Source organism: Natator depressus, chromosome 23, assembly GCF_965152275.1.
Source record: "Natator depressus isolate rNatDep1 chromosome 23, rNatDep2.hap1, whole genome shotgun sequence".
Lineage (NCBI taxonomy): Eukaryota > Metazoa > Chordata > Testudines > Cheloniidae > Natator > Natator depressus.
The window spans coordinates 22,061,803-22,084,711 of record NC_134256.1 but is presented as its reverse complement, the minus strand read 5'-3'; the positions used below and the strand labels follow the sequence as shown (position 1 = coordinate 22,084,711).

The window sequence follows — 22,909 nt, the reverse complement described above, 5'->3', positions numbered from 1 at the left end:
CCTACCCAATGCAGCCGCACGTGCGCTGTTCCCCAAGAGGCCCACGCTCCAGACCTGGCCGCCTCTCAGCACCACGCAAGCCACCACACATGGCGTCACTGCGTGGCTCTTCCCCAGCTGGCCCTCCCCAGAGGTGGCTGCACCGCATCACCCGGCAAGCCAGCACCGCGCGGGTCGCGGTGCGGCTCTTCCCCAGCTGCGGCTCTGTGCCAGGCGAGCCGTGCCTGTGGGGCTGCTGAACTGCCACCAACCGGAAGCCAGCCAATTCTGCGTGTCCGTTTAACGCCATTTCAGATGGCGGCGGCCCAGGCCCGGAGACATCCTGCCAGCTCACGCGTTTCAGCCCCCTTGTTTTCCCTTTCCGACAGGGGGGCCTCCCCCCCCGCAGCCCGCACCACGTGAGACCTAAACAACAGGCAAACTGGCAGCTCCAGCCCCAGCCGCGACAGCCTCTCCAGCCGAGAGGAGAACGCACAGAGCGTGTCGGGCACAAAAACCAGCCCAACGTCACGAGCCGAGTTACAGCTAAAAACCACCGAGCTCCGGCCGTGGACACCTGCAGGGGCGGGCTCTTCCGCACAGCTGGGGCCCTTCGGCAGCCCAAGGGGGCTCGCGGGAAACGGGCCGGCAGCAAGCGCACGGGCAGCTCGTGTCGCCGGACGGCGTTTCACGGCCAAGGAATCCGAGCGTTAAGGAGTTAGGAGCAAGATTATTTTGCGCTCTGGAGGCTTCCCCAGGTCTCCGTGTCCTGCCTCTCCTGCCCCACCCCCCGCTCTGCTCCTCTCTCTAGATTGAGTCTTTCCAGCCCCCCTCCCCCCCCCCCCAAGAACGGGGAACCCCCAATTTCAGTCGGGCCATGCACAGCCCCGACACACAGGCTGTCTGGCCCCAGCCAGGGACCCGGAGCGCTGCCATAAGCCAGGCGACGATGGGGTTTTTTTAGGGTAACAGGCAAACCCCCGAAACAAGGCCTGAGCCATGCGGCCGGCGCCCCAGCGCTGTGATATCGCGGCTCTGAGCTGCCTGGGCAGAGCCAGGAATGTCGGGGTCACCGCCAGCCTTGTGGGGACCCACCCGGCGACGGGCAAGTATGGGGCACCCCCGATCTCCCCTCGGGAGCGCAGATGCTAGATTGCGGCAGGAACCCAGCAAGTCGCTGCGACATCACGGTTTGGCACACAGACACCAGACGATGGTCGGGCGCCTGGGTGCTGCATGGCCCCAGTTGTGCCAAGCTAACGGGGGGGGGCCAAGCGCCCATGTTTTGGGGCCCTTCGGAGCCAGTTTGGGAGCGATTCAGCTGAAGTTGGGGGGACAGCCGCCATCGGGGCACGGGACAACACCTACCGACTGCGTCGGGGAGTTTTCCCTGCCCTAAGACTAGGTAGCCCGGGTTCCGCTCAGGAGGAAGATAAACACGGCACCACACCGGGCAGCAACGCCAAGGCCTGGCTGGGGGAGGGCAGCGGGCGCCAGCCCCGGAGCCGGGTTCGGGGCCAAGCGCCACCGAGCCGGTGCCCACATGCCATCCCCGGAGCCAGGTTGAGCCCAGATCCCCCGGCCCGACCCAGATCACCCTGCGTGCCCACCCGCCCACGTCCCTGACGTGGCTTCCCGCCGTCCCGAGCCCTCCGGGCATCGGTGCCACTCCCACAGCTTTCCCCCCAAGCTGTCCCCATCGCCGCCCCACAGCCCCCCCCCCCCCCCCGTTTGCCCACAAAGACCCGGGCCCCGATCCAACATCATGCCTGGAGAGAGATTCATGCCTAGGGGCAGGGACCCCCAGCTGCCCCCCACAAACCTGGCCACAGGGCTCCCAGCCCTGCTCCCCTTCCCTGCCCAGCCCCCCCCCCCACACATTCCCCTTCAGCCCCACTTCCTCCCCACTCCTCCCCTTCGCTCCCCCAGGGCCTTTCCACTTCCCTCCGTCCCCAAACCCCTCCCTTTCCAGTGCACCCCACTCCCACCCCAATGCCTCCCCCAGAAGGCACAGCCTCTACCCCCAATCCTCTGCCACCCCCTCACCCTTCACATCAGCCTCCATTTCCCCAGCCCCCCAACTGCCTGGTGCCCCTACTCCCCTCTCCAAGTCCTCTCCCTCTGCAGCACCCCAAACCCTGGCGACCCTCCCAGCCAACAGCCCCATCACCCTATAACTCCCACCCCAGAGCCCCCCCAATGCCTGCCCCCTTGACACTCCCCACTCCTCTCCCTCCCAGCACCCCCGCAGCGTCTCTGCAGACACCACCTCCCACTGCCCCCCACTCCCTCAGACCTGCCCCCACCAGCCAGTGCCCTCACCCAGTGCCCCCAATGCTCCCCTGCTTCTCACACACCCAGCTCCTCGGCCCCACCCCCCACCAACTCCCTCAACCCCTCCCCTATTAGACACCCCACTTACCAGCTCCCCCCCCCCCGGTCATCTGGGCTTCACCCCACCTCATCCTAGGGCCTCACGGAGCCAGCCCCCAAAGCCCCTCTGCCCTCCAACCCTTCCCCCAGGCATCCCACTTTCCCAAACCCCCCCCCTTCCTTGGGCCTGGCCCCCCAGCTACAGTCTCCCCACGTCCTCAGGCCTGGGCCCCCTTTCCCAGCACCCCCCGAGACGCTTCCACTGCAATTAACCTCCCCCACTGCTCCTACCCCCCCCAACTCCCCTCCCAGCCCCCCACAGCCTCCTGATACCCCTCCCCCAGTCACGCCCCTGCCCAGCTCCCCCAACCCCTCCTGCACCCCCCACACCACAGCCCCCCAACTCCCTCCTCCCTGCCACAGGCCTCCAGCCCCCATCCACACTCCCCTGGGCCCCCCTGACCCCAGACCCCCAACTCCCTCTGTGCCCCGCCCCCACAACTCCCTGCTCAGGACTCCTCCCCCCGCCCATGCTATAGTCCCCCAATTCCCTCTTCACCCCCATTGCCTACAACCCCCTCCCCCCAGGACACCCCGTCCCAGGGCCCCCCTCCTCCTCACCCCACAGCCCCCAACTCCCTCCTCACCCCCTGAAGCCCCCTCCCCCCAGCCCCCCCAACTCCTGCAGCCCCCTCCCCCGGGATACCCCGTCCCAAGGCCCTGCCCACAGCCCCCCAACTACCTCCTCACCCCTGCAGCCCCCTCCCCCCAGCCCCTGCAGCCCCCTCCCCCAGCACACCCTGTCCCATGGCCCCCCCCACAGCCCCCAACTCCCTCCTCACCCCACAGCCCCCTCTCCCCGGCCCCCCAACTCCTGCAGCCCCCTCCCCCGGGACACCCCCCGGCCGCGCCCCCCTCACCGCTGGGCGGCTCCCGGGCCCCCCCCGGGCCGGCGGCTCCATCCCGCGGGCCCCGCTCGTGGCGCAGCAGCAGCGGCCGCAGCCCGGGCGGCGCGCGGGGCTCGAACCGGAACCGGAAACCGGGCGGGGGGGGCCGGGAACGGCCGGTCACGTGGCCACGGGGGCGGGACCGTGTGGCGGGGGCGGGGCCTGGAACGGGGGCGGGGGGTGTTGGGGCAGGAAGAGGAGGGAGTTGGGGGGCGGGGGGAAGGAGGGAACCGGGAGTTGGGGGGTGGGGGGGAGAAGGGAGTTGGGGGGGGGAGGAGGGAACCGGGGGTTTGGGGGGGGGGAGAAGGGAGTTGGGGGGCGAGGGGAAGGAGGGAACCGGGGGTGGGGGGGAGGAGGGAGTTGGGGGGCGGGGGGAAGGAGGGAACCGGGGTTGGGGGGGGGAGGAGGGGGTTGGGGGGCGGGGGGAAGGAGGGAACCGGGGGTTTGGGGGGGGGAGGAGGGAGTTGGGGGGAAGGAGGGAACCGGGGGTTTGGGGGGGGGGGAGAAGGGAGTTGGGGGGTGGGGGGGAGGAGGGAACCGGGGTTTTGGGGGGGGGGAGAAGGGAGTTGGGGGGCGAGGGGAAGGAGGGAACCGGGGGTGGGGGGGGGGGAGAAGGGAGTTGGGGGGTGGGGGAGAGGAGGGAACCGGGGGTTTGGGGGGGGGGGAGAAGGGAGTTGGGGGGCGAGGGGAAGGAGGGAACCGGGGGTGGGGGGGAGGGAGGGAGTTGGGGGGCGGGGGGAAGGAGGGAACCGGGGTTGGGGGGGGGAGGAGGGAGTTGGGGGGAAGGAGGGAACCGGGGGGTGGGGGGGAGTAGGGAGTTGGGGGGCGGGGGGAAGGAGGGAACCGGGGGTTTGGGGGGGGGGAGGAGGGAGTTAGGGGGAAGGAGGGAACCGGGGGTTTGGGGGGGGGAGGAGGGAGTTAGGGGAAGGAGGGAACCGGGGTTTGGGGGGGAGGATGGAGTTGGGGGGAAGGAGGGAACCGGGGGTTTGGGGGGGAGGATGGAGTTGGGGGGCGAGGGGAAGGAGGGAACCGGGGGGTGGGGGGGGAAGAGGGAGTTGGGGGGCGAGGGGGAAGGAGGGAACCGGGGGGTTTGGGGGAGAGGAGGGAGTTGGGGGAAAGGAGGGAACCGGGGGGTTTGGGGGGGAGGATGGAGTTGGGGGGGCGGGGAAGGAGGGAACCGGGGGTTTGGGGGGGGGAGGAGGGAGTTGGGGGGAAGGAGGGAACCGGGGGTTTGGGGGGGGAGGAGGGAGTTGGGGGGCGGGGGGAAGGAGGGAACCGGGGGGTTTGGGGGGGAGGAGGGAGTTGGGGGGCGAGGGGAAGGAGGGAACCGGGGGGTTGGGGGGGGGAGAGGGAGTTGGGGGGAAGGAGGGAACCGGGGGTTTGGGGGGGAGGATGGAGTTGGGGGGCGGGGAAGGAGGGAACCGGGGTTTGAGGGGGGGGGGAGAAGGGAGTTGGGGGGAAGGAGGGAACCGGGGGTTTGGGGGGGGAGGAGGGAGTTGGGGGGAGAGGGGAACCGGGGTTTGGGGGACCCACAAGGAAGCAGTGTGTGGGGCAGACACAGAAGCGGCCCAGGGGCCCCCGCAGCCCGCCCCAGCCGTATCCCACCTGCTCCATGCTGCCGCCCGCGGGGGGGGGAGCCGAAGGGGCGGGCTGATATGGGCTAAGCCACGCCCTGTGGGCGGGTCGTATGCAAATGAGAGCCGGGAAGGGCGCTCGAAGACCTTTCATACGGCGATGAAGAACGGGGGGAGGGGCCGTTAGCCCGTGGGACTCCCCGCTGCGGTGGGAGGTGGGCGGGGGAGCGATACCTCAGCCAGGGCATTAACCACGGGACTCCCGCTGCAGGATCTGATGGGGGGAGCTCCAGACAGGGCAGTAACCCACGGGACTCCCTGCTGCAGGGTCAGATGGGGGGGAAGAAATAGCTCAGCCAGGAAATCCACTGAAGAACAGCCGCTATCCCACCGCCACCCCCCAGCAAAAAGTAAAAAGTAAGCTTCACTTTAAACTTTTTTATTAATACCAGCTTCGTTCCGTGCCCCCCACCCCGGCCTCTGCCCCCTGCTGCCCACACTCACCCCTCGCCCCCACTGCCATAACCTGGCAAGTGTCCGTGTCTCTTCAGGGTAGACCCCACACCCTGCAGCACTTGGAGAAGCCACCCGGGGGGGGGGGAGAGAAGGACAGCCAACCCCCAGCAGGAGGGCCAGAGTGGGGTAGGAGAGCTGGGGGGAGCGGGGTGCCAGAAGCCCCAAGCTAGTGGGGGGGGGGGGAGTGGGGGCCTGGGCAGGATCGAATTCCCCCACCCCTGACAGAGCTGTGCTACATTTTTCCTCCTTTTGGTTTTTGGGTTTTTTTTTGTAAAGAAAAAAAAAGTTTTTTTTTAAAAAAAATTATTAAAAAAAACCAACGAGCGTCGGGAGAATCCACCGAGTCTGGCGCCGGCCCTGGGAGAGAGAGAAAGAGCAGTTAGGGGGGCCCTGGAACCCAGCCCGCCCGAGCCCGCAAGCGAGCCTGGAGGGGAGCCGGCTCCCCCGAGAGGCAAGGCCCCAGGCCCCCGCGGCTCACCGGGCTCAGCGGTCCGTGGTGGTGCGCAGGTCTGTGGTCAGCGGGTCGTGCTGGATGGTCTGGTGCAGCATCAGCGCCAGCAGCCCGGCCCGGTTGGTCATGGCCATGCGCACATTGCGCTCCTGCTCAACAGCTCGTCCAGCTTGTACCACTGCCAAGAGCAGGAGGTGCCGTTACACGCAGCCACCTCTGGGGCAGGGCAGCTGGGAACAGCCGCACATAACGCTGATGGGGACAGCTCGGCCGGCCGTGAGATGCAGCTAGCTCTGGGGCAGGGCAGCTGGGGAACAGCCGCACATAACGCTGATGGGGACAGCTCGGCTGGCCCTGAGATGCAGCTAGCTCTGGGGCAGGGCAGCTGGGGAACAGCCGCACATAACGCCGATAGGGCCAGCTCGGCCGGCGACAACAGACAGAGACTGGGTCAGGAAAAGGGGAGCTCCCTACTCAGTTTAAAAGCGTGGGAGGGCTGAGGGTGGGGGGAATTTCTTCAGTCAGAAGGAATCAAATGAGTTGGGATCATGCCTAGATTTTAGTGCCTGGGCCTCACTGCCAGGGGAGAGTGGCCCTGCCAGCCTCCCAACCCCCAGTGCCTGGCCCTGCCCGCCAGGGGAGGGTGCCCCGTGCCCGGCCCCCCAGGGCCCTGCCCTGACCACCAGGGGAGGGCGCCCCCTGCCCAGCCCCCCAGGGCCCTGCCCTGACCACCAGGGGAGGGCGCCCCCTGCCCGGCCCCCAGCGCCCTGCCTGGCCCCCCGGCCCTGACCACCAGGGGAGGGTGCCCCCTGCCTGGCCCCCCAGCACGGCCCTGCTCCGTACCACGCGCACTCTCTCCAGGTCCACCTCGGCCCGGCGCAGTTTCTCCCAGCAGTAGTGCCGGTTGCATTTCCTCTTGGGCACGCGGCAGAAATCGCCAGTGAGCTCAGACACGTCCTTGACCAGAGGGCAGCCGCACACCTCGTCCACCGACACCTGGAGGGGGCATCACAGGGTTCGCACCCACGCTGCCCCTCACTGCCGACCCGCAGCCCCCCGCTAGCCCAGCCCTGCCCCCCGGCCACAGCCAGGGCCCTCACCTTGGGGTCGCGGGAGTGCTCGGGGCACAGCACCTGCAGTCGCTTGCAGTACGTCTTGCTCTGAGGATTGTAGACGTCACAGAAGAGGCGGGTGGCCTGGGGAGGGGAGACATGGTGCCCGGGTGAGAGGCGGCAGCTGCTACCAGCTGCCTTGGGGGGGGGGGGACTCCATACGCCTAGGAAGACCTAGGCAGCATTGCCCCATTGTTCAGAGAGGGAAACTGAGGCACATGCATGTGCATTCAATCCTGCCTGTCAGAGCCAGAGCGAGAAACCCAAGTGTCCTGGCTCCCGGCTCCCCTGCTCTAACCACTAGACCCCACCCTTTTCCCAGAGCCAGGGAGAAAACCCAGGAGTCCTTGGAAATTGTCTGAATGTCTTACGTGGGGTTCCACAGGGATCTGGTGGTGTTTTACATCTTTATTAACTACCAGGATGTGGGGAGAGACCGATCCAGTGTAGAGACGGCACAAAGCGAGGGGGGGTTGCCAACCCGGAGGACAGAGCTAAAATTCAGAGGGATCTTGATAAATCGGAGAACGTGGCTATCGCCAACACAATGAATTTCAATGAAGGCCCCGTGGAGGGTGGAAAAACCCAACGCACAATACCAGACTGGAGGAGAAGGGGAGTCCCTAGCCGCAGACCCACACGCCGGCGGGGGACCGCGAGACGGTCGTCACGTTGTAGTACTAGGATTTTATGTTTGTACTTGGTATAACTTTGAATGAAGAATAAAGAATAATAATGTAACAAAGGGCGGGCAAACTTTTTGGCCCAAGGGCCCCATGGGGTTTCTGAAATTGTATGGAGGGCCGGTTTAGGGGAGGCTGTGCCTCCCCAAACAGCCAGGCATAGCCTGGCCCCCAACCCCTATCTGTTAGGGGAAATCAACCTAGTTAGCATATGTGACTCCATTTTGGATTTCCTGTCGGCCATTAACTAGAAGCGAGCACATCAGTACCAAGGAAGGAAGGATCCTTCAGTGTAGACAGCTGGACGGTTTCAAGATAAGGGAAATGAAGGAGACAGGAACCAGCCGACATGCCTGAAGTTTTTCGCACGGGGAAGGTGGCTGCAGGGGAACGGCCGTAGAGAAGGAGAAGGCCTGTTTATTGGTTTAGGCCCCCCCGAGCCACACAGGCAGGATGTTTTGCCCCCAGTGTATAATCTTTGTGTAACCTGTAACAGAGCAGGACCACGCTCCAGCGTAATAAACCTACAAACTTTGAGACACTCTGCAGTCTGTCTTTATTTGGGTGCCTCAGCCTAGAAACGAACTGTACGTGTCCTAAGTGGAATCATTCGTAACAATCGGACCGCCCCCTGGGACTCCTGCCCCATCCGCCCCGCTCCCTGTCCCCCCACCGGGACTCCTGCCCCATCCATCCACACCCCTCCCACCCGCTCCCTGTCCCCTGACCACCCCCCCGGGACTCCTGCCTCATCCATGCCCCCCTGCTCCGTGTCCCCTGACTGCCCCCCGAGGACTCCTGCCCCATCCACTCCCCCCTGCTCCCTGACCCCCCCACAGGGACTCCTGCCCCATCCATCCACACCCCTCCCACCCGCTCCCTGTCCCCTGACCACCCCCCCAAGGACTCCTGCCCCATCCACTCCCCCCTGCTCCCTGACCACCCCCGGACCTCCCGCCCCTGACTGCCCCTGTCCCCATTCGACCGCGCTGACCCCTATCCACAGCCCCGTCCCCTGACCACCACCCCAAACTCTCCTGCCTTCTGTCCAACCCCCCTGCTCCCTGCCCCCTCACCGCGCTGCCTGAAGCACCGGTGGCCGGCAGTGCTAGAGCCGCGGCACCCGGCTAGAGCCAGCCACGTCACCGGGCAGCACAGAGCACCGGGTCAGGCCGGGCTCTGCAGCCGCACTGCCCGGCAAGAGCTCGCAGCCCCGCCGGCCAGAGCACTGCATCAGCAGCACAGTGAGCTGAGGCTGCCGGGGAGAGGGAACAGCAGGGGAGGGGCTGGGGGCTCGCCCCCCAGGCCAGGAGCTCAGGGGTCGGGCAGGAGGGTCCCGCAGGCCGGATGTGGCCCACGGGCCGTAGTTTGCCCACCTCTGATGTAGCATGTATTACGTGTATTGATGTATGATATGATGTGACCATATTCTGCCAGCCACCCTGTCTGAAAGCAGGAAGTGTGCCAGTGGTAGAGATGCATCAGCCCGAATCTTGTGTCTGAAGCCGATTTCAAGGCAGTAATAGACCTTTAGGGTCACCACTTTTTTGGAGGTTTAAAATTAGCGTTTTGAAATAAGTAAAAGAATGTGACAATTGTTTTCTCCTGCCTTGCCAGTTGATGTTCCTGTTCAAATGCTCTGGGTAAATCAGTCCTGTGTTGTGTGTGAATGAGGAATGTGTGGGTTAAGAGATAAGTCTGAAGGCCATTGCCAGACCAGATGTTCTAGGGAGGAACCAAGAACAGCGTAAAGGTGCCAGGAGTCTGCAACATGCCCCTGTTGAGAGGTCAGAGGAAGGCAGATTGACGACTCTAAAGATGCGGCAGGCACCTATCAATGGGGACAAGATAGCTGTGATCAAAACTAGCCTGGGGTAACTCCCCTAGTGACAGATGACGGAACAAGATAAAGGATGAGGAGGACAATTTAAGAAAACAAACGGCGATTGATCACAGCACAAAGGTGCAAAACTCATTGGTCCGAAGGAAGGAAAATCATGATAGAAACAGGGGGCCTCGCCATGAACCTTTGGGTTCGTCCTCCCAAGATTTCCCCGGAGCACTGTGTCGTGACCGACGGAACCCAGCTCCTCCCTACCCGTGATCAACCTAGCTGGCCACCAGATTGATCCGGACTGGTACTTATGACATCAACGCGTGGGACAAGGAGTGTGTGTGTGAGAGATTAAATGCATATGCTAATTGTTGCGTTTCCAATAAACGCGGCGTATTGCCTTTTCCCCTGAAAAAGATCCTGTGTGCTTCTTATCAGCATAACAGTGTGCCCCTGGAGTGGGACAGGGGGACATTTTCGGCAGCAGCGGGCATGACTGAGCAGGCCCTTTTAGGAACCCCTCTGCTCACCCCGGACGGGGAAGGGGTGCCCCAAACACAGGCAATCCCACCATACCTGACTGGAGAACTGGCTCCAGGGGGATCGCACCCTACGCAGTCGAAAACCAAAAAAATGTTTCTTGCAACTCGGCCTGTCCGTGCCCTGCTAGATGGATCAAAAAGCGAAAGACCCCAAGGCAGAGCAGCAATTGTCGCCTGGGATACAACAGCGACATCACTGCTCTTGGCAAGACACGACGTGCCCATCAGAGTATAACCACCGCCCTCCAGTGGCCTTCTTCTGGAAAGGAAAACCAGCACACGACAGGCCAATACCCGGTGTTGGCTTTGCCCTCAAGAACTTTCTAGTCAACCGCCTGATTGAGCTCCCCGGCACCATCAACGAGCATCTTATGCATCCATTCCCAAAACAGAGAAGATAATCCTCTTAGGGGACTTTAACGCAAGAGTTGGCCGAGATTCTAACATATGGAGTAGCACCACTGGGAAGGAAGGAAGGACTGAGTCGGCAAGACCACTTCCAATGGGATCCTCCTGCTCAGCCAATGTGCAAAGTGTGACCTTGTGATCACAAACACAGTCTTCAGGCAAAGCAACAAGTACAAAACAACTGGGCAACACCCCCGCTCAGAACAGTGGCACCTCCTCGACTAGGTCATTGGAAAAACACAGGATCGAAGAGATGTCCAAATCACCTGTGTCGTGAGAGGAGCCGATGCTTGCCGGACCGACTCCCGCCTGGGGAGGTCAGTCATGTCCCTCAGGATTGCACCGAAACATAGAAAGCAATCCAAATCACACAGACAGCAACACAACAGCCAAAGACGTCGATCCTCAGTGCACCGAGAGACCTTCAAACACTCCTCAGTGAAAAACTGGCCATATGCACACCTGGAAACGACAACACATGCGTCAAGGAAGACTGGGAAGCCATAAAACGGCCTACCCACAAGGCTTGCGAGGAATCCATCGGCCTTGCTGCCCGCTGCCATCAGGACTGATTTGACAACAACAACGTTGCGATTACAGCCCTTTTGGGCCAGAAGAGAAAAAGCTTTCTGCGATTGGCAAAACCAACCACTGTCCAGTCAGAAGCAGGGCTCTCTCCAACAGCTCAAAGGAGCATCCGAGAAATCAAAACAAAAGAAAGCCAAACGTTCGCTGACCGACACCATGTGTGGAGTTTTTTTGGTGAGACAAAGACCCTGTACGGACGAAGCTCACGGGGCCTCATGCCGCTGAGCTCCGAAGATGGTAGTGCCCTTCTTAAAGGGAACGGATCCATCAAAGAGCGCTGGAAAGAACATGGCCAAAAGCTTCTAAATCGAGAATCGACTGTGACTGACGACGCGAGCGACTCCATCCCTCGGCACCCAATCTGGGAAACTCTTGCCAACCCACTGACGCCTGATGGGATCTGCAAAGCAATTAATCAAATGTAGACCAGTAAAGCACCAGGTCCTGATGGCGAACCAGCTGAAGTACTGAAAGCTGGGGGAGAAACACTGACTAACAAGATTCATTTGCTGCTCCTCAAAATCTGGCGCACCGAAGAAATCCCCGCTGACTTACGTAACGCTAACAATGTCACCATTTTCAAAAATGGAGACAGTGCCGACTGTGGCAAGTACCGAGGCACTGCCCTGCTCTCCATCGCTGGGAAGATTCTTGCTAGAATCTCACTGAATCGCCTGTTTCCTCTTGCAGAGGAAGTACGGCCAGTGTCCCAGTGTGGCTTCAGACCATCACGAGGCACCACCGACGTGATTTCCGCAGCCAGGCAGATCCAGAAAAAAGGCCAAGACCACCACCAGGAGCTGTATATGGCCTTTATCAATCTGACCAAAGCCTTCAACTCTGTCAACCATGAGGCTCTGTGGAAAATCATGTCAACGTTTGGCTGCCCAAGCAAATTTATAACCACGGTAAGACTCCTCCACGACCGGATGACTGGCTCCATCTTCTGCAGCGGCTCTGCCTCTGAGCCCTTTGTCGTCCGAACTGGCGTAAAACAAGGCTGTGTACCGGCACCCTTTTCTCCGTTTTCTTAGTAGCTACGAAAACACTAACCCAAGACTGTCTACCACAGGGCACTGGCTTCCAATATCGGACTGACGGCCACCTCTCCAACCTTTCTCGTCTCCCTGCCAGAACGAATATCGGCAACAATAACCAAACTCCGGTACGCATATGATTGGGCGGTAGTTGCACACTCGAAGGAGGATCTACAAACAGCCCTTAATTGCTCCTCTGGGCCCTGGTCTACACTAGGACTTTAGGTCGAATTTAGCAGCGTTAAATCAATGTAAACCTGCACCCGTCCACATGATGAAGCCCTTTATATCGACTTAAAGGGCTCTTAAAATCGATTTCCTTACTCCACCCCGACAAGTGGATTAGCGCTTAAATTGGCCTTGCCGGGTCGAATTCAGGGTACTGTGGACACAATTCGATGGTATTGGCCTCCGGGAGCTATCCCAGAGTGCTCTATTGTGACTGCTCTGGACAGCACTCTCAACTCAGATGCACGATTGTCTGCTGTTGCTCTGACGCAGGGAGGGGCGACTGACGACATGGCTTACAGGGTTGGCTTACAGGGAGTTAAAATCAACAAAGGGGGTGGCTTTACATCAAGGAGTATTTCAGGCAGGACTTCACGGAGGGTTCCAATAAGAAATGGTGCACCTAAGTTATTGTTCTTATTGGAACAAGCAGGTTGGTCTGGCCTCTGATTGATACATGGCTAGATTTACCTCACTGCACCTTCTCTGTGAGTGACTGCAGTGTGACCTAGAGGAATGAGTCCCCTAGATGGGGGGCGGGAGGGGGGTTGCAAATGAGTACAAAACAAATCTGGTCTATTTCTTGTTTTGATACACTCCATCTATCTTTTAGATCTTTGGCTGGCAGCAGACGGTGCAGAAGGACTGCATGCCATCCACATTTCATGGCTGCTCAGCAGAAGATGGTACAATAGGACTGCTAGCCATGCTCATCTCTTGCCTGCCCGGTACAAGAGGACTGCTAGCAATCCGTATCGCCTGCCTGCTCACCATAAGACGGTTCAATAGGACTGACTGCAGGACTAAAGAGAATGACCAGATCAAGTCACTCCAAATTTAGTCCCTGCGCCCATGTCTGCCCAGGCGCTCCTGATCGACCTCACAGAGGCGACCAGGAGCACCTCGGACATGACGATGACGGCTACCAGTCCTACTGTACCGTCTGCTGCCACAAGGCAAGGGGTTGCTGCTGCTGTGTAGCAATGCAGTACCGCGTCTGCCAGCACCCAGGAGACATACGGTGACAGTGAGCTGAGCGGGCTCCATGCTTGCCGTGGTATGGCGTCTGCACGGGTAACCCAGGAAAAAAGGTGCAAAATGATTGTCTGCCCTTTCTTTCACGGAGGGAGGGAAGGGGGGCCTGACGACATGTACCCAGAACCACCCGCAACAATGTTGTAGCCCCATCAGGCATTGGGATCTCAACCCAGAATTCCAATGGGCAGCGGAGACTGCGGGAACTGTGGGATAGCTACCCAGAGTGCAACGCTCCGGAAGTCGACGTTAGCCTCGGTACTGTGGAAGCACTCCGCCGAGTTAATGCACTTAGAGCATTTTCTGTGGGGACACACACACTCGAATATATAAAAACGATTTCTAAGAAACCGACTTCTATAAATTCGACCTAATTTCGTAGTGTAGACAGACCCTGAAACTTACAAAAGCCTAGGGCTAACGCTGAACATCGACCAAAAAAAAGGTCCCTGCCAGCCAGTCCCCGGTCAATCGTCGGACCCAGCAAGGAAGATCTATATCGACAAAAAAGAACTGGAAAACAGAGAAGGCAGCCATCTCTCACAGAGGGCAGACAAAGACGTCGAGATCCAGCCCAGAATTCGCCATGCCAGCTTTGCCTTTGGCGACTGTCTCACCGGGTTTTCAACACTCACAGCATGGGAACGCACACGACACTTGTAGTTTATAAAGCGGTGGTCAGCCCAGCTCTCCTCTACGGCTGTGAGACGTCGGTGACCTACAGGAAAAACCTGAAAAACCTGGAACGCCAGCACCGGGACTTTCTCTGGAAGATCCTCAACATAAAGTGGGAGGATCGTCGCACTAATCTCAGTGTCCTCACGGAGGCCAACACCCTTAAGATGAACGTCAAGAGATCTGGCACGGACACCACGCGCCGGGGGAGAGCAGCCCAGGATAGGGGTAACTGGCGAAGACTTGTCAGAGAGGGAGCGTCCACTTTTGAGGAAAATCGCCTTGCCCCGGTCGCAGAAAAACGCCAGAAAAGAAAGAACACACGACTGTCCTGCAGCAATCGCGGGTCAGCTCTGTCTTCTAACCCCATCTGCAACGTCTGCCAACGAGCCTGCAGCTCAAGGATCCGACTCCTCAGTCCCCAAAGGACCCATGAAAAACAAAACCTGTGGAAGAGATCATGCTCGACCTCAAGGGGTCGCTGATGCTATTGCAAAAAAAGCACATGCAATTTTAGATTGCATTAACAGAGGCATAGCCAGCAAGTCGCAGGAGAGGACAGGACCGCTCGGCTCTGGCTAGGCCTCAGCTGGAGGACGGTGTCCGGTTTTGGTCACCAATGCATAGAAAGGATGTGGAGACAATGGGTAGGATCCAGAGGCGAGCGCCAAAGACGATCAAAGGGGAGGGACGCCAGCCATGTGAGCCAAGGCGGCAGGAACTGGGTACGCTCAGTTTGGAAAAGAGATTGAGGGGGGACACGACAGCGCTCTTCGAATACTCGAAAGGCTGCCATAGAAAAGATGGAGACAGGTCGTTCTCTCAGAGGGCAGCACGAGAGACCGTGGGTTCAAACTACAGCACAGCAGATTGAGATTAAATCTCAGGGAAAACTTCTGGCCGGGAAGAGCAGCAGGACGATGGAACCGAGGCCTCGGGAGGTCGTGGACGCTCCTTCGAGGAGGGTTTCAGGCGGAGGCCAAAGCCATCTGTCTTGGATGATTTAAATCCTGCAGCGTGGTCAGGGGTCAGCTTAGGTGCCCCTTGCGGTCCCCTCTAACCCTACAGGTCGAGGAGTCTATGAAGGTACATGCAAGTGGGGCAGAGAGGAGGACTGTAGCAATCAAAGACAACGGGTGAAACCCCTCAGGGGAATTACAGTGACGTGGGAACCAAAAGCAGTGGAATGGTCAAGAGAGGGGACAACAGGCAGAGGGAGTCAGTGGGAGAACCATATGTGGGGGGGAACCAAGGGGTCAGGTTGGTGGGGGAAGGTTTAGAAGATGGACAACGTCAGCCCATATGGGCTGGGACTCACCCCTCTATGCGGGTTGGGTACATGGATCCGAAAGACGTCTGGCTCTCGTACTGCAGGGGAAGGGAGAACACAGGGCTCATCAGTGCACCGGGAGGGGGAGGGGGACGGGGACAAGACAGGGGAACAGCCGCACGTAACGCCGCATGGCTGTCAGATGCGGCCACCTCTGGGGCGGAGCAGAGGGGGGAACAAGGGGAGAGTCTGTGTTTCCCGGGCCCCGCAAGGCAGGGCAGCGTACCTTGGCGTAGCAACGTTCCATGTGGCGCAGCGCCACCTTGGGGTTGATGGGGTGCCCGCAGGAGACGCAGAAGATCTGCAGGTCGGTGTCGTCGCTATCTCCCTCGTTGGTCTGTGGGGAGAGAGCAGGGAGGGCCCTGTTAGTGCTGCCCCATCAGGGGGATCCCTGAGCTCGGGACAGCTGGGGAGAGAACCCAGGAGTCCTGGCTCCCAGCCCCCCCACCCTGCTATAACCCACCAGACCCCACTCCCCTCCCAGAGCCAGAGCTCAGGCGTCTAGCCCCGCCCACCTCCTCATCCTCCTTGATGGCCTGCTGCTTGGCCTTGCCGATGATGGCCTCCAGCTCGTGGAAGCGACGCTCCATCTCCTGCAGCCGCAGCCGCGCCTGCTGCTGCTCCCGCCGGATCCGCTCCAGCAGCTTCTTGCCGTGCTCCTCCGCCACGCACGGGCTCTGCTGCCACTGCTGGATGCGCTGTGGAAGGATCTCGTAGATCCGGCTGGAGGGGGAGAGACAGACAGACTGACCTGCGGGCAGGGATACTGGTCTGGGGGCCCCATGGGTCTGATCCAAGGTTGGCGGGACACAGAGCTGCGGGCCCCAGGGCCGGATACAGAGCTGAGGGACCCTCCGTGGGTCTGATCCGGGGTAGGGATATGGGTCTGGGGGGCCCCCATGGGTCTAATCCAAGAGGGAGGATATGGGGCTGGGGGTACCCTGTGGGTCTGATCTGGGGTGGGGATCTGGGGTTGGGGGGGGGCCTTGTGGGTCTGATCGGGGTGGGGGTGATACTGGGCTGAAGGGCTCCTGTGGGTCTAATCTGGGGCAGGAGGAGATACCGGGCTGGGGGGGCCCATGGTTCTGATCTGGGATGGGGGGTGTCTCATCCGGGGGTATATGGGGCTGGGGGGAGGGGTCCTGTGGGTCTGATCCAGGTGATTGGGATGGTGCCAATGCCATGGGGCACCCCTGCTGGGACCCGGGGATTCCCAGGCTTGGAGGTTCCAGGGGTCGGGGCTGCGTCCCCCAGGCAGGGGTGGGGCCGGGGCCCTTACTTGGCGGCCAGCTTCATGCCACACTCCTCGGAGCAGTACTTGGAGGCGGCGCGGGCTGGCTGGACGCAGCCGGGGCCCAGGCACTGATGCAGCGAGGCCGGGTCCTTGGCGTCCGGCCGCTCGGCGTGCCGCGACCGGTCCCGGTGCTTCTGCTTCTGCTTGTGACGCTTGTACTTCTCCTCCTTCTTCAAGGGGGGAGAGGCCGCATCAGCGCCCTGCAGCCCCCACCGGGCCATCTCCCCCTTTCCACCCGCAGCCAGGGGCCCCTCCATGACCAGCCCCCGTGCTCTAACCCCTAGCCCCCACTCCCGTCTCAGAACTGGGGACAGAACCCAGGAGTCCTGGCTCCCAGTGCCCCCTGCTCTAACCACTAGCCCCCATTCCCGTCCCGGAGCCAGGATATACCCCACGACTGGGGAAAGTCTCCGTGACGGCTGCAATTGGCTCCTACCTTCTTCTCCGATTTCTTCTCCCGCCTCTTGACGTGCTTGACCTTCACGGCGCGTTTGCGGAGCACGGGGTCCAGGAACGGGGCATCCTCCGGGTCGCTGAGCCACGGCTGGGGGTGGGGTGGGGGGAGTGGCAGGAGAGGAGACAAGGATGAGACCAGCACCCTCTGAGTGAGCTAGAGAGGCCACAGACCCTAGATACCCCCCTGCTCCTACCAAGCGGGCTACAGAGGCTTTCTGAGCCCTCAATGACGCTCTATCCAGGCTCCTGTCCAGGGAGACCCCCACATGTACTCGGAAAAACAGAGCCCAGAGGCTGAACATTCAGGGATGGGACTCCCTGCATGGAGATGCAGCCACCTGTGGGGCAGGGCAGCTGAGGAACGGCCACAGAGTAAAACGATTTGGAGACTGCTCTATCTGGACACACGGCGCCTGGGTTCTCCCGGGGCCCTGCCGCGCGTGGGATCCCGCAGGTTGGGTGGGGCCCTCACCAGGTTCTGGTCGTCGAAGGCTCCAGCACAGAACTCTTGGTATAAGTCGGGGTCAATCGGGAGGTCGTCGTCCGACAGCGGCTCAGGGGTGGCGGACGATTCCAACTGCTCTTTCAGCATCTGCAGGTCTTCGTCCCGCCCCCGCAGCATCTGCCAAGAGGGGGTTAGACACTTGCTGCCTGACACCTCAGACCTACCCCCTCCCCTGTGGCTGCCCCACACACAGACAGGGAAACTGAGGCACAAAGAGGGGAAGAGACCAGTCCATGATCAAACTGCAAAAGCTGGGAATAGGACCTGACTCCCTTTCCCCACTAGACCCCACTCTCTTCCCAGAGCTGGGGAGAGAACCCAGGAGTCGTGGCTCCCAGGCACCTCCCTGCTCTACCCACTAGCCCCTTCGCCCCTCCCGGACCTAGGAAGAGAACCCAGGAATCCTGCAGGGAAATGGGCACAGAAAGGATGGAGCCAACTTACCGAGGCTGGGAAATACTTATATGATTCCTAGAAAGAAAAGAAACACTCTGGTAAGCAGCTTGGATGACATGCAGCCATCTCTGGAGCTGGGCAGCTGGGTAATAGCCTCCAAACGGAGCATACAGGTGTTTAGGACAGGAAGTGAATGCTCCAGTACTCACCCGTGCCCGGACCTGGCACTGCCGCAGACGGCACTTCTGACGGATTTTATTGGGCCCTCCAAATTTCTTCATGTCGCGGCAGAAGTCACACTGCCCACAGTCCTCTGTCCGCCGGCACGCCTCGCACTCCCCACACATCCGTGCCGAGCGCTTGATCTGCTGTTGCGGATGAGAGAACTGTAAGAATGACAAGTTTGCACATTGTAGAAAGATGGAAGTCATCCTTAAATAGGGGCGTCCTTAACTGGGGGCAGGAGAAAGAGAGACCATTTTTACTCTCACATCTTTGAAATTATCACTCCATCCACTGCCTTCAAATCTGACTTGCTCTTGCCTCTTGGTGAGATCTATCAAACAAGCCAGGTTTGAGATTTCTACCTTCCTCTCAGTCTCTCTCCTAAAACATCCCCAGCCCCTTTAGATTCTTCCTTGCAAAGAGACAATTTAGCATGTGCCCCTCAGTCCAAAGCTGAAGTTGGCTGGTAAAGAGAAACACCCCTGTAATCTGGAAACAGATCTTTGTACCCTTTAAGAATTTTAATCAGTTTGGCATCACAACCATCACTTTAAATATTGCTAACTAAGGACTGCAACCCTCCACACCCAAAAATCGTGGATACTTTTTAACCAAGTCTAGCTGTTTGCATCCACAAATCCACAATTTGGAGCTCTGCATTTTATCCGGCATACCCAGAAATAACCGTGGGCGTAAAGGGAGAGTCTAAGCCAAGCCCCCGTTTAAAATGCAGTGGCTCATGCTTCTGTTTAGAGGGAAATATTCCTAGCAAGTTTCATTCACTTTCTTTGCAATGCAATCTGTTGCTTAACCGCCCGGTTCCCTTCTGTTCCTCGTGCCATCTGCTAGATTTCAGCTGCCACAGCAGAAGAAAATCATGGTGCATTTCACGGATTAATTCCAGTCCCCGCTAGTAGCAAAGTCCCCATAGCTGCATCCAATTTTGGGGCCCTAATAAGCCAGAGAAGGGACTAGGTGTTTTGTTTGGTTTTTTAAACACAATGCATTTCCTGCTGTTGCGGCTCGTCAATCGCAGCATTTTGCTTTCCCAACAACACTGAGATTTTAGCGCAAGAGGGGCGCCCGAACCGACGCCGGCCCACGCGTCAAAGAGCACTCCCAGCGGCAGAGGCTCAGGATTCATCCCAATCGAGAAACACTTCCATGGAAACCAAACAGACCCAGCTCTCCTGCAGGGCTAACTCCGCACCGAGCTTACGGCTTGGAAACGGGGCTAGACTCTTCCCAGCTGGCGCGTCCTTAAAGCGGCACCTATCCCGTGCTCAGCCACCCTCCCACAAAAAAAACCCCTCAGGGCTACCTCCCCTTTCCTCCCCAAAGACCATACTCCAGAAATATGAAGGAAGAATTGAAAAGAAACGGTCAGGTCGCTTTCAAAATCTCCTGGCACAACTCACTGGAGGGGAGTGCTGCCACTCAAAATGGGATGGCTCGCCTGGTGCCAAGATGCAGCCACCTCTAGGGAGGGGCGGCTGGGGAATGGCCGCCCATAAGACCACATAGCAACTCAGTCAGAACTATCTGCCTGGGGAATCAGGGGTATCAGACTCGATTCCAGGGTGTTTACCCTCAACTCTGCCCACGGGGAAGGGCAGGAATGAGAGGGAGGATCAAGAGCGCACCCCCCATGGGCAGGAACGGGGAAGGGCAGCGACTGGAACCCGCCAGGGCCCGGCTGGCACTTAGAGCCGCTCTTGGAACCCTGCGGCTTAGCTCCCTGGCAACGCAGCCCACTGGCTCATGGGATAGAATCCCGTCCCGCAGAACGTCCTCACCTGGCCACCTACTTTTGACCCACGGCTCTGGTCCAGGGCCAGCTCCTGGGCCTTCTTCCTCAGCTCGTCCTTCTCAGACCGATCCCGCTCGCCCTCCCGCTCCTTCTCTTTGGATTTTTTGTGCCGGTATCGGATCTCCAAGGCCGGGTTCTTATCTGCGGTGGGGAAATGAAAGCACATCACAGACAGAAATACCAAGGGGATAGCCCCACACCCCTCCCAGAGCCAGGGAGAGAACCCAGGAGTCTGGGTTCCCCGCCCCGTTCCTCACCTCGGCACTGCAGACAGTACCATTCCCGAATGGCCTTCGCCATCTTCTCTGTGATGTTGATACAATTGCCATGGAACCACTCATTGCAGTTATCACAGCCTCTGAAGGGATAGGAAAGATGGAAGAGTCAGAGCGCCCCTGACTGAGCCCCCCGCCCTGCACCCCCAGTGCCCGGCCCGGACTGCCAGAGGAGAGCCCCCCACACCGAGCCCCATGCCCCTGAGTGCCCAGCACAGACTGCCAGGGGACAGCGCCCCCTGCCCAGCCCCCTATAACAGCTGGAATTTCCCAGGGGGAGTCTCACTTGGCCTGGCTCAGTGAGCAGGATGGCTGGACTGAGTCTCCCCTCAGCACTCCCACCCCCCTTCCAGCAGCCTGTATCCAGGACAGAGGCAGCCCCTTGCAAGCTCAGTGCTGGGGACCCAGGCGCCCTAGCAGCCCCCCCACCCCACCCGGTCTCCATACATCATGAAGCAGTTGATGTCCGGCTTGCGGCAGATGCAGTACACAGGCGCGTTCTCGCCATTCTCCGACTTGGACTCCTCGCCCACCGCGGCCAGCTCCGGGTCCGAGAACTCGCTGTCCTGGGGGGTGCAGGAGGGGAAGACAAAGGGCATCAGGGAACCCAGGAGTCCTGGTTCCCAGCCCCCTCCTGCTCTCAGCCACCAGACCCCTCCCCTCCCAGGGAACCCAGGAGTCCGCACTCCCAGCCCCCTCCTGCTCTCAGCCACCAGACCCCTCCCCCCCAGGGAACCCAGGAGTCCGGGCTCCCAGCCCCCTCCTGCTCTCAGCCACCAGACCCCTCCCCTCCCAGGGAACCCAGGAGTCCGGGCTCCCAGCCCCCCTGCTCTCAGCCACCAGACCCCTCCCCCCCAGGGAACCCAGGAATCCGGGCTCCCAGCCCCCTCCCCTCCGGAGAACCCAGGAGTCCGGGGCCCCCCCTTACCATGGTCCCTCCCAGCCCCTTGGTGTGGATGGAATCAAGACAACAAGGGCTCTGGGGCAGGAAGTTCCGACAGCCCCGCCCCCAGGCAGCTACTTCCACTTCCGGGGTCATCCGGACACCCTGGCCAAAGGCGCCGCCACCACCCCCAGCCAGCACAGCTGCCCGCTTCCAAGATGGCCGCCGTCAGGGCTATGACGTTTCTCCCAGTTGGCCTCTGCCCGCTTCCAAGATGGCCTCCCCCAAGCCCCTCTGAGAGTGACGAGCGCCTCAGGCAAGAAGGCCACGCCCCTAAGGATCTGCGCTGCCTGAGCGGCAGGATCAAATATGTCTGCTTCAGCGCTACTTAATGCACCATTGAGCCGGAGCGGCCATCTTTGATACTGGCAACTGCAAGACACGTTGACTCAAACAGGTCGTCTAAATAACCAGATAGATACAGTGCATGGGGATAGATAGACAGATAGATGGGGTGCATGGGGATAGATAGATAGATAGATAGATTAGATAGAGGGGGTGTATGGGGATAGAGGGGGTGCATGGAGACAGATAGAGGAGGTGTATGGGGATAGATAGATAGATAGAGGGGGTGCATGGGGATAGATAGATAGACAGAGGGAGTGCATGGAGACAGATAGAGGAGGTGTATGGGGATAGATAGAGGGGGTGCATGGGGACAGATAGATAGATAGAGGGGGTGCATGGAGATAGATAGATAGAGGGGGTGCATGGAGACAGATAGAGGAGGTGTATGGGGATAGATAGATAGATAGATAGATAGATAGAGGGGGTGCATGGGGATAGATAGATAGACAGAGGGAGTGCATGGAGACAGATAGAGGGGGTGTATGGGGATAGATAGAGGGGGTGCATGGGGACAGATAGATAGATAGAGGGGGTGTATGGAGACAGATAGATAGATATGGGGGAGTATGCAGATAGATAGATAAATAGATATTTAATCTTAGGGGCTAGAGATCTAAAGGTGTAGGTATATGGTTAGATAGCTCAGGAACCCCTTGGTCAAATGACCCAAAATTTGGGTCACTGCCTGGGGAAGGGAAGACAAAGGGCAACCGAGAACCCAGGAGTCCTGGCTCCCAGCCCACCCCCCCCCCGTTCTCCGCTGTCAGCCGTCAGACCCTTCCCTGCCCAGAAAACCCAGGCCCAGTCAGGTTCGCAGCACTCGGAATAACCGTGCGGATTCCAGAGCGCTCAGGAGCCTCGGTGGTGTGTGGCCCAGCCCCGCACCCGAAGTGTTGCGGTAGACGTGGCCCCGCTACAATGCAGCTGCACACGCTGCCCTTTCCCCATAGCGATCTCTGGGGTCATGCCCTCTCTCCCGTGACTTTCCGTTGGGTGCCATAGGCCCCTTTGGGGCCCCCGGCCTCCACAAAGCCATGAGCATGCAGGGAGAGGTCTCCCCCGGCCACATATCATAATCGTCCCGCCCTCTAGGGATCAGGAGGGCATGGGAGGGGCCGAGCAATGATCTGGCTACTCTGGGGCCCCATCTCTGTAGGAAATCTCTTCCTGACACCCCGAGGCTCAGAGCCCGAAGCCTGGGGGCCAGTAGTGCATGTCCCAGCTGGGAGACGCTTCTGTTCATGGTCATGTGAAATCCACTCATTTCAATTCACCTCTTTGCCTCTCTGCTATCCTGCAGCAGGGAGTTCCACAGGCTACTCCTCTCAGGCATGCACGGAGCAAC

At 60.1% G+C, this 22,909-nt stretch overlaps 2 protein-coding genes across 10 annotated transcripts in view; both read right to left on the bottom strand.

Moving 5' to 3' along the window:
• The window catches only part of LOC141976172 (methyl-CpG-binding domain protein 1-like), a 21,403-nt gene extending 16,480 nt beyond the window's left edge, over positions 1-4,923 (bottom strand). For 7 of the 9 annotated variants that reach the window (XM_074936958.1, XM_074936966.1, XM_074936967.1 and 4 more), the window contains exon 1: positions 3,273-3,352. The gene's annotated coding sequence lies outside the window, so the exon portion shown is untranslated. Of the gene's footprint in view, positions 1-247; positions 441-3,272; positions 3,353-4,904 lie in introns of those variants that run through there. The other 2 variants (XM_074936960.1, XM_074936959.1) reach the window with 2 other exon arrangements.
• A 949-nt stretch (positions 4,924-5,872) lies between these two features.
• Positions 5,873-21,308, bottom strand: LOC141976900 (CXXC-type zinc finger protein 1-like). Its single transcript, XM_074938074.1, is given in 16 exon segments — positions 5,873-5,997; positions 6,000-6,018; positions 6,684-6,836; positions 6,941-7,037; positions 15,301-15,350; positions 15,539-15,649; positions 15,828-16,035; positions 16,592-16,776; positions 17,043-17,150; positions 17,535-17,684; positions 18,012-18,038; positions 18,173-18,331; positions 19,985-20,139; positions 20,256-20,356; positions 20,721-20,839; positions 21,202-21,308. Coding segments are annotated over 16 exon segments (1,770 nt in total). The 5' UTR covers positions 21,205-21,308.
• Between the last annotated feature and the right edge of the window lie 1,601 nt (positions 21,309-22,909).